Source organism: Orbicella faveolata, unplaced genomic scaffold, assembly GCF_042242905.1.
Source record: "Orbicella faveolata isolate gen_17 unplaced genomic scaffold, um_ofav_v1 contig_12, whole genome shotgun sequence".
Classification (NCBI taxonomy): Eukaryota; Metazoa; Cnidaria; class Anthozoa; order Scleractinia; family Merulinidae; genus Orbicella; species Orbicella faveolata.
In genome coordinates, this window is record NW_028301539.1 from 31,358,965 (window position 1) to 31,369,355 (window position 10,391).

Genomic DNA, 10,391 nt, shown 5'->3' on the forward strand with positions numbered 1-10,391 from the left:
GGCCCTATTGTATCAGTGGTACTTTTAGCCGTGAACTTGCACATCATATTGTTTTGGACAATCACTGGCGCACTAAAGACCGATCTTTTTTTTTTTTTAATTAAACCTCTCAAAGGAGCTACGTCACGGTCTGTGTATCTTGAAAAATTTAGCCTAAATTTTTCAAGTTTGTCGTTTGCACTCCTTGTCAATCTTCTCCATCCTTAACCATCCTTGTTCCTTTATGGTTTATTATTGTCTGTTTGGTGTTTTTTATAGCTTGGTATACTATTACTTTCAGGTTTCTTTCAAATTAAAGTGAATTTTGTACGTGGCAAAAATATCTCAAAATGTCCTGACTGAGCTCCTCTAAATTCTATAATCGAATTATTAATGCAAAATGACTGAGAAGCTTTGCTTTCAAATCTAGCAGTCTCAACTGAGGTTTTTATTTAGGTAGTGAGATAAAATAACATCGACTAGACTACGTTTTTGCTACCGATCGTGACAAAAGAAAAGGCAGTTGCCGTCATTGGCTGCTTTTACATTTTACTGACTTCACATTAAATACATTTGGTATTCACACTGAAAAAGCAAATTTCATTCAATTAGTTGCAAATCATATATTGAGGTCAAGAAAGTACTCTCTCGTCGGCCATGAGATCATGATTGAAATGATACTCTTATTTCTTTACTACTTCCTTTATCTAAACTCGTCAATATGAGATTTATAGAAACATACCAGTCGAAGCCTCAGTGGTATTTTCACCTGTGGATGTTAAACATAATGCTAACTTTATTCCCAGTATCTATCACGATCCTTCTTAGTTATGTTTAAAGCTATCAAAAGCGTGATCATCGTCTTAATAGCGGAGCTCCGGCGGCCCGAGGGGCCGCCAAGCTGAGCCCCATACTCATATAGGAAGGAAAAGGAAACCCATGAGTCGATTTTCTCATGGTTATCGTGGCTAGCGGTATTGCTCGTGGGCGCGTACGCACGACGACGACGGCGGCGGCGGAGTTGCCCAACATGGCGGCCATACTCCAAATAATAGGCTGACAGAGACATGCAGCCTTGGTTTACCGTGTACTTCCTTGATATTGGAAATCCATGTTAAGATCAATTGACACCTGTCAAAACAAGATATCTGCTGACCAGTATCACGTGACCATATCGCGGGCTCAAGTTTACAGCTCCTCGAGGTCACGTGTTTTTTGAAGTTGACCACTGACTAAGTTCTGGTTATCGATTGGATCGCGGGCTCATATTGGGTTAGCTTGTTGGAAACAGGGCAGGATTGTTCGGAAGCCGGTTTACGCTAACCCAGGATTAAAGTTTATCGAATTATAACTTTTTCTTCTATACAAATGTTTTTTGCTGTTTTGTTTTGTGTATATGGTGATTATTAAAACTCAAAACAGAAGGCCAAACAATATACAGAAACCTCACCGCAAAGTTACAAAACTCAAATCAAAATTCTCCCTTTTTCTGGGTTAGCTCAATCAGACTTTGAACAACCCGGCCCAGGAGCTACGCTTTTAGGCTGGCCTAAATCTATATATTACACCTTATGACACAGAGTTTAATAAGCCATATTCGTATTCCCGGTATTGGACTGGAGCTAGCTTGCAACTGAGGCTAATACGGGGAGTTTTTTCAAATGCAAATGACACATATCTCTTTTAAATGATATTACCCGCAAGAGCCTACGTTGCAAGCTAGATCCGGGCCAATACCGAGAATACGAATATAGTCTATTAATATAAACGCTGAATATAAGGTTATAATCTCATTATTGCAGGTTTACCAGGTAATGAACCTGGCACGCCCACATTCACTACCGTAGGAGGGTTTCGTCTTACAGATAGGATTTCAATACGCGCGTAGCAATTGATCTCACGACAACTGGTTTAGTTTGATTTCGTATGAAAAAAAACAGAATCACCAAGAATGATTTGAACTGAAACTGTACAATGAACTGAGGTGTAATAACACTCAAATAAGACTCCTTTGGCCTTGTGGGAATTCTTCAATTTATAATCATCTCCTTTTGTCTCAGAAAATAAAACGTTTAGTTTAAGTATTATTCCGGCCTGCTTTCTTACCTGAAGATTCTTCTGTACTATTTTGAATAGGAACACCTATCAATAAGAAAGAATTACGTCATTATCTGCTCCGTAACGTAACCGTCATGCTCTGAAACCTTTTGCCTAGTTCTGATCCATTTACAAGATCAGTGAACCACTGATATGATAAGACTTTTGTTGCCACATGCAGAAAATAGGAGTTTGCACGCTTGGTAGTAATTATCAAACTAACATCATGTTATTACTGGACATTTTAAAGGCCACTGTGTTAACGTTATTCCGCCTCGTAGTTAGTATTGTCAAGAATCCTATTCGAACATATAATGCACTTATCACTGCATTTACAAATGTGATTCTGATTATTGAAGCCTTAGCCTTACACATAAAAAATTTGCATTAGCCCAAGTAAGCTTATGAAACCATAAACAATTTCCCCGTTTGGACGGAAGCAAGTGATGAACATTCAAGTGGTTTTTGTATGTCCCGAGAATTACATTGTTGTCAGCAAAAATAAAACAAACTTTTTTTTTTTCTTATTTCCAAGACAAATTTTTCACTGACCTTCTTTCAGTTTATCTGCCAGCTCTTTTCCAGGAACAGCTGGAGGCTTTAGTATTCGAATAAAGACAGAGTTACTGCACAATGGAGGACTACCAATGTTGCACAGATCTACTTTATTGGATTCAGGACAAGAGCCCGCAGCCACTATCCTGACTCCAGACTCCTTTAAAACTCTAGCTGGTGCTATGACGTCATCAAGTGATTTACTACACATGATGTGCAGGAGAACACGTGAAACACCAGATTCAATAGTTCTTCCGGCTTGATCAAAAACGTTATTTTTCACTGCACTTAGTGCCTTCCCAGCCGAAGTAACACCGGAGGGCTTTATAACTGACTCCAAAGTTTCGTTGATTTTGCTGGTGTTGTAATGGTCCCTGAGATTGAACTCAATTTGAGTGTTGGTACCGTAAACGACTAAAGCAACATCTGTTCCCTGCAGAGACACGGGAAAGCGGTTGCAGACGTCTTTTACAATGTCTAGCATTATCCTGAATAAGGTTTTATTTACGGCATCACTGCCCTCTACCAGGAAAACCAAATCGACTGGTCCCATACTTGTCCTATTTGGACGAAGAATTGACCCTGCTTTTGGTAAACAAGGTTTTGTTCTATTGCTTGATTGAGGCGGCAGCTGTGAGCCTGACGAGGGCACAGTCGCTGGAAAGAAATGATATGCCAACATTAACAGCAAGGAAAAAGAAAAAGCCGGACGGAGAAATCGATGGGTGTGCATGCGTACACCTGCGGCTATTGATGGTAAGGTGCACTAGTCTATTCCAGAGAAAAAGTTTTAGCAAAGAAATTTGCCTTATCACGCTGTTATTAAAATTACTAAGACATGATGCAGAACTCATTTTAGGCCGAAATTAGAAGGGATGGCATAGTGGTGTTAAGGCTCTCCTACCACCAACGAAGCTCGAGTCCAATTCCGAGTCTGTTTCCAGTTAATGTCTTTCCCTGAGGGTACCCCGGTTTCCCTCCTAAACATCCAAATTTCAAATTTCAATTCGACCTCTGAGGTAGAGATTCCGCACGGCGAAAACGAGCCAGGAATGGCTGCCCCTTCACATATTAAACGAAACTTACCATTAGTACTGCATTCCTTTATAGGCGGAGGGCAAACTAGCTTTCTGCCGATTTGGAAAACTTGATTGATACAAAGAAAACAGAAAATATTTTAGGGTCTTAACCGATATGATAAACGTGGTTAGTTATACTAAGAGGTCGTCCTTTTTCTAGTGTCATATGAGGAGACATTACTCAATAACCGTAAATGAACTTTTTTTTTCACGATCCGCTTTGACGTAGATTTTTGTAAACGAAAAAAGACATTATTTATTCGCCTTGGCATTTGTAAAAGGGTATTTTAGGACTTCGCTAATACAATATTTGTACCAAATTTAAAACACGTTTTCTGGTTTAAATAGCTTAAGATTACGAACTTTCGATTGCCAGTCTGCGACCTTTGTGAAATATTCATTTGCCCAAAATTGCACACTGCAATAGAAAGCTCGTATTTTTAAATTAGTTTAACTACAGAAGGTTTTTTTCTTAATTTGCTATACTGCATGCTTTACCGGGATTACTCGTCCATTTTTTTAAATATGATATTTTTACTCAACAAACCTCTATTCAACTTGTCCAATAGTGCCTGTTTTATCGAGTCAGCTGCAAAATCCGGAAATGATATGAAATATTCTGAAGTAGGGTCACTTGGCAAGTTAATGACTGTAGATGCATTTATCGTTTCCTTTAGACCAACTGAATACACTAGGACCCCTGCTCTGTGCAAATCATTGGCAGGCTTCGAAACGTCATCGTCAGATTTTCCCGCCAAGAGGACAATTAAAAACTGAGGGACACCCTTCATTCCTTTAGTCTTAAACATTTTGCTTGTAGCTTCCAGTCCACGCCCAAAGGTACAAAATCTTCCAGATGCCGAGGACTCCAAAGACACTTCCGTAGAGTTTGACGACGGTACTTTCAAATCTTGAATTATTTTGGCACCATTAGAGACTGAAATGATTGCGGTTCGCAAGTTTTGATGATCGACTGGTAACGAGTGAATAAAATTTCTTGCAAGGTCCAGCTGCTGCTGAAAATTATCTCCTGCTTTGTTTCGACAATTGCTCACGACAAAAGCGACATCCAGTCTTATTTCTGCAAGAGGATGAAGTGCATAACTCCGTTATTGACTTGATATCACGTGCTAACTATGTTAAAAGTTCTACAACTATGTAAAGCACGTCAATTATACTTTGAAATTTATTGACAAGAAAATATGACGCTCTTCATATTAATTAATATTAAATTATCATTATAGTTCAGTTCCTAGCAAATTGTAATCAAATTGAGTTCGGAGAGTGCAGCTTGTTTCTTTGTTATTGTTATTGTTATTCAGTGTTAATGAGTTTTATATACATATATAAATTACCAATGTAACTGGCTGATAAAAGGCATGTCTATTATTTGTGCTGGTGTCACCTTTATTACTTACCACCTGGTTGAGCACAGCGTTCAGAACGAGATTTTACAATCGAGACAACTGAGGAGACAAAAAAAAAAACAACAATAGATATATCAGGCCGGGATTTCATTTAAAAGGCTTAATCATAAAAATTACAATTTCCTCGATTGTGATTGGTTTAAAAAACTCCTATTTTCCCCCTAATTCACTTGCCAAGTTGTTATCGGACAGTTTGTTATTGGACAGTTTGTTATCGGACAGTTCAATAAGCCAATCACATTCAAAGTTGTAGCTTAAATCAACCAATCACATTAAAAGTTGTAGTTACGTGGGTGCGTGCGTGCGTGCGCTTTTGTGTTTTTGGCGCCTAATTGCCGGTAGGAGGCGCGGTGGCCTTAGAATGTTTACATCTCCTTTGGAGGTGCTTTAATGCAAAAATTCCCTTTCTTTCATAGCTTGGCTATTCTTTTCTCGGAAATTGTAATTTTTTTGATTAATTGGTAATAAGACTTCGTGTCGTCCAATTCGGTTTGTAATCATACTCGTGATAAACAAATCGGACTCCAGCTGCGCGGTCGTCCGATTTTGTTATCACTCTTATGATAACCGACCGAATTGGACTCCACTCAGTCCTATTACCACTACTTATACATGTTGAGTACTTTCCCTTTTGATACTCTCCCTTTGAAGCTAATTAAACCAAGAGAAACAGCGAAACCATTTGTTTATTTGTTTGGTTATTTCTTTACCCGATGTTTCGCTTTCTCAAGAGATATGCTCGAGGAACACCTGTCGGATTAGTATTCAAAGCTTCCTAAAACGTCTGAATAATTAATTTAGGATTCTTGTTATCCACAGCATCATACCAGAATGCACACATTTACACCCTCTACCATCTTCTCTCGGAGCCCACGAACAAATATTTATGCCCTGCTTTTCGGTTTTAGTGTTAAGGAAAACAATATGGGCTAACCTTCAAAAAAGGATAATAGTTTTTGATTAAGTTTATTTAACACCATAACTTACCTTTCTTTATTTTGTCAGCCATTTTCTGCCCAACCAAACTAGCCACCGGAAAAGTTTCGCTGATGAACACATATTCCGAATGAGGTTCACCTGAGGCCAGATTCAAACTCTGCGGGTTATAGTTGGAGGTGAGACCCAAGGCAAACATCAAGACACATACCATTTTGAGTTCATTCACGGCTCTTTCGATTTCATCATCAGGCTTTCCTGTCATAATAGTAATCAAAACTTTAGGAACAGCCTGTCGAGCATATTGATCAAAAAAGTTTGTTTTTATGTCCCGAAGGGCACGTCCCGCCATGCTTGCACCGGGAAGGTGTGAGGCAGCACTGATGTCGTCATCCATGCCTTGGAGATCATAATGCTTGTTAAAATTAAAGATGATCCGTGTTTCTTCAGAATAGACGGCCATGGCTACATGAGTTCCATTCTGGGAAACGTCGAAGCTGTAACAGATGGCTTTCACAATTTCTTTCACTTGCTCAAAGTCTCCACGTCTGGTATTGTAACTTCCCTCGATAAGGATGACCAGATCAACAGGGTCTGTTTGCAAAACAACATAAAGTGAGCTTCGCTAAAAGGACGTACTTATAATCATGATTGTTTATCTTTGCAATTTGGTCCTGCATGCAAGTAAATAACACTGTAATAATCGATTTAGCAAAAACAGTTTCCTTCCTGTCTATCCCAAAATGAAACTCAACTATGTGCCCTTAAAGAAAAGCCCAAAGAACGTAATAGTCAAATTGCAGTACTTTTGAAAAGTAATGTCATCAGTGACAGTTTAGCTATAAAATTAAATCCATACTTCCTTTTTCTGGAGAAAAAATCTGCGGCTTAGTTACTTGTTCTTGATCTGTATTAGGAAGCAAAACAGAATAAGCTCGCATACAGAAGATACTTCGCTTCAAAATAGATAAAACACAAAAACATAAAATCAATTTTTTCAGTTATGCTACTTCAGTTGCTAGCAATTTTGCCAGTTCTAAATCTATTGCCGATTTGAGCGTGAGTAAACACAGACTATGTTGGTGCACTCCTTTTAATATTTCCTCGGTCACCTCCCCCCAAGGCTATCGATCACCTGTATAATTGGCATTGAGAATAGATCCTGTACTCTAAGGAAAGTTTGTTGTATTCCCATCGAGGTTTACTATGTTATAAGTTACCAGATTCCACTTTAGCAACTTCCAACAGTTCAATGAGTTTCTTGGCCCCCTTCGTCAAGCCGTTACTCTCCGTTACTATGTGATTATTAGTGGGGTGCGTCGCGATTTCAGTTAATTCCTGGACATCTACTCTACTTCCAACTGCAAAGCAAAATATCTCCACTCCACTGTCTCTAAGTCGTCTGGCAGGTTCAGAGATCTCGTCATTAGATTTGCCATTGACCAATACGATAAGGACTTTTCTAACTCCTTTTCTTGCACCCTTGCCATAAAAGGTCTCCTTAGCAACGAGAAGGCTTTGTCCAATGTTCGCAACCTGCTGAATTCCGGGATATTCAACACTGTTTACTGCCGAGTCGAGGCTTGTCTTATCAAAGTACTTGTCGAAGCTGAACACAATCTCAGGATTGCTTGAAATCACACCAAGTCCGACTTGGACATTTTCTGACGAAATGGGAAACGCGCTGTAGATATACTTCACGATTTCCATATATTGCAGGAATTCTGCTTCTAATACGTTTTCTGATCCTTCAACCAGGAATCCGAGGTCAACTAGAACAGCTGCAAAGAAAAACATGTAAAACTCATTGCAAGTAAGAAGATACTTTATTTCAACTTTAGTTTTCAAGTCTTATGGACGAAAATAAAATAAATAAATAAATAAATAAATGAATAAGTAAATAATAAAAAGATCAATAAACAAATGAATAAAAAATGCCTAGGCCTTGATGGCACTGATCAATACCCGCTGTTAATAACAAAATTAACTTAAACTTATTTAGATCGTAGCCAATAAAAAGTGAACCGAGGCGCGTGCCTTGAAGTTATTTCTAGGATCTTGTAAGATGCTATGTATTGAAAAATAAAGAATTGTGACAAGAAATGTTCGTTTTCTTTTGCTAGAAAGTTGACGGAGCTGAGTCCCAAAAAAATATGGTGGACAGATAAATAGAATGCTGTTAGTAGCTACCCTCCAAAATTAACATGAACATGGAAAAATAGACTGCATTTACGTGTCCAAATTGCAGATGATGAAGTAGAATTTTACGTCAGAGAGTAAACTGACAAAAGGGAAAACTGGAGGGTCGAATCGTCAGACCTCACCTTTCTTAATCCTGGACGCAAGGTTTTCTCCGGCGGTTTCTCGGTGCGATATAGCTGCCATGATAACATGACCGCTCGTTGGAGTAGATGCAACAGTTTCAAGCTCACTTCTGTCGATGTTCTGTCCAACCCCAACACAGAATATCGTCGCGTTTAGAACTTTTAACGCAGCTGATGGTTTAATGACGTCGTCTCTAGATTTTCCACCAGTGATAACAACAAGAATTTTGGGAGTCTCCGGACGAGATTTGCCATAAAATAACTGCTTAACAGCAGAAAGACCCTGTCCAAGCAGACTTGGACTAGTCAGTGGTGACATTAATGTTTGATCCACTGCAGTGTCAAGTGACTGTCGTGAAGTATATTGATCCAGGGATACCGCTGTCCGAGGGCGCTCGCTGTAGGTGACAACACCAATTCGAGTCTTGTCTTTGCCGATTATGAACGCTGCGTATGTTGATTTTACGGAATTTAACACATTGTCAAATTGATCAGGTCTGAAGTTATTGGAATTGACATCAATTAAAAATGCCAGCTCCATTTTGACATCTGAAATAATGAACAAAATCTTTAGATTTTCACGAGAATATAATCCACTAGAACGCGAAAATTCCGTTCACACGAAAAAAAAAATGTCTTGAAGTACCACAAAACGTCCAAGGTTAACGGCATAAAATTGTAATATGCATGAGTATTAGTTAGGGAGTCAAATTGGAAAAATACTTTCATCACTAGAAATCTCACCTACTTTTGACAGTAAACGTTTTTGTTAATCCATAGATATAATTAAAGTAGTGTATTTTTTTTTCTTTTCGTTTTTCGAGTATAAACAACATTCAATTAAAAGCGATAGGCTTAATAGGAGGGTACTAGTTGTATAGCATAAGATACCTACTTACTTGTCGGTCCTGTGTGAATTACTGATTCAGTTATAGCTAGGAAAAAGTAAAGTCGATTAAACAGGATCGGTGTGTCTTCATTTCAACATAAATTTGTATCAAAATGAACTTTCGAATAAATAGATTTGACTTGTAGAGCTACAAAGCCCAGAGTGGACCCTTACTATGGACTAGCACTTCCACCCTAGAGAGACGTAGACAATGTTTCTAATGGATTCATGCTACAAACGTTAAATTAAAGCGCAGGCAAATTATGGGCCAGTAGGCTCAGGAGTGGACTGTAATCATTTCGAGGGACCCAAATAGGATAATTGATAAGGACGGTGCTTTTATTTTGAAAAATTTGTCACCTAAGTGGCAAAGAAGCGTTTTTGACATTTACATTTCCATTTCAAAATATTTGACGCCTGCTGATAATAAATATCTTCTAGTATCTTATTCTAGGGTTAATTACCTTTCCTAATATTCTGCACAATTGGACTCAACAGCTTCCCCAGCTGTTCTGAGCTTGTTGCTGCCAAATGATCGTCCTCAGGAACACTTACAACATCTCTAATTTGATCTACGTCCACTTTGTCGCCAATCGCAATGCAGAAAATCTTGACACCCTCGTCTCTCAGGACACGTGAGGGTGCCTGGACATCATCCAGAGATTTTCCTGCCACAAGTAATACTAACACCTGATGTCCTCCCGGCCTTGCACTGACGTCATAAACTTTTTCCTTAACAGTTTTAAGACCCCTGCCCATGAAGTTTCCATCAGAACTTGGATTTGCAGTGTGAAGTAGCTTCTTATCAATGCTTTCTTTGTCTGTGTTTCCAGTTAGATTGAATACTACTAGTGAGTCTTTACCATACACCACTAAAGCAACATGAGTAGAATCTTCGCCAATGGGGAAGTTACTGTATAATGCCTTTATGAACACCTTACTAGCTTGAAATCCAGCATTTGACATAGTAGCCGATCCATCGATTAAGAAGGCAAGGTCAAGCTTTTCGTCTGCAAACAAACAAATAAATAAATGAATAAATAAATAAGTTAAAACGCCAGATGAAGGTAACACTAAAATACGAATACGCAAAACCCATGCATTA

The 10,391-nt window shown here is 38.7% G+C and overlaps 2 protein-coding genes and 1 long non-coding RNA gene across 3 annotated transcripts; 1 reads left to right on the forward strand and 2 right to left on the reverse strand.

Annotated features, from left to right (window-relative positions):
* Positions 1 to 707: 707 nt before the first annotated feature.
* LOC149117552 (vitrin-like) lies at positions 708 to 3,184 on the reverse strand. The gene is made up of 3 exons (XM_089277987.1): positions 2,629 to 3,184; positions 2,086 to 2,121; positions 708 to 748 (listed from the first exon to the last, which is right to left on the reverse strand). Exons 1-3 carry the CDS (start codon positions 3,182 to 3,184, stop codon positions 708 to 710), a joined length of 633 nt encoding a protein of 210 aa, XP_089134113.1.
* Positions 3,185 to 3,268: 84 nt separating this feature from the next.
* LOC149117553 (uncharacterized) lies at positions 3,269 to 5,203 on the forward strand. Its single transcript, XR_016203834.1, has 2 exons — positions 3,269 to 3,387; positions 4,388 to 5,203. It is a non-coding gene; the product is annotated as an uncharacterized LOC149117553 (long non-coding RNA).
* Positions 5,204 to 6,066: 863 nt separating this feature from the next.
* Positions 6,067 to 9,590, reverse strand: LOC149117554 (collagen alpha-3(VI) chain-like). The gene is made up of 5 exons (XM_089281607.1): positions 9,297 to 9,590; positions 8,398 to 8,946; positions 7,294 to 7,854; positions 6,125 to 6,667; positions 6,067 to 6,071 (listed from the first exon to the last, which is right to left on the reverse strand). The coding sequence occupies exons 2-5, from the start codon at positions 8,936 to 8,938 to the stop codon at positions 6,067 to 6,069; spliced, it is 1,650 nt and encodes a 549-aa protein (XP_089137733.1). The 5' UTR covers positions 8,939 to 8,946; positions 9,297 to 9,590.
* Positions 9,591 to 10,391: the final 801 nt, after the last annotated feature.

Bases quoted from the DNA above. Each gene is read 5' to 3' on its own strand.
- LOC149117552 (XM_089277987.1), bottom strand. From the start codon at position 3,184: ATGGGACCAGTCGATTTGGTTTTCCTGGTAGAGGGCAGTGATGCCGTA. The intron at 2,122-2,628 runs GTCAGTGAAAAA...TCTTATTGATAG, and splicing joins GGCAGATAAACTGAAAGAAG to GTGTTCCTATTCAAAATAGT. The intron at 749-2,085 runs GTAAGAAAGCAG...TAACATCCACAG, and splicing joins TAGTACAGAAGAATCTTCAG to GTGAAAATACCACTGAGGCT.
- LOC149117554 (XM_089281607.1), bottom strand. From the start codon at position 8,938: ATGGAGCTGGCATTTTTAATTGATGTCAATTCCAATAACTTCAGACCT. The intron at 7,855-8,397 runs GTGAGGTCTGAC...TTTTCTTTGCAG, and splicing joins TGCGTCCAGGATTAAGAAAG to CTGTTCTAGTTGACCTCGGA. The intron at 6,668-7,293 runs GTAACTTATAAC...TTTTGCAAACAG, and splicing joins AGTTGCTAAAGTGGAATCTG to ACCCTGTTGATCTGGTCATC.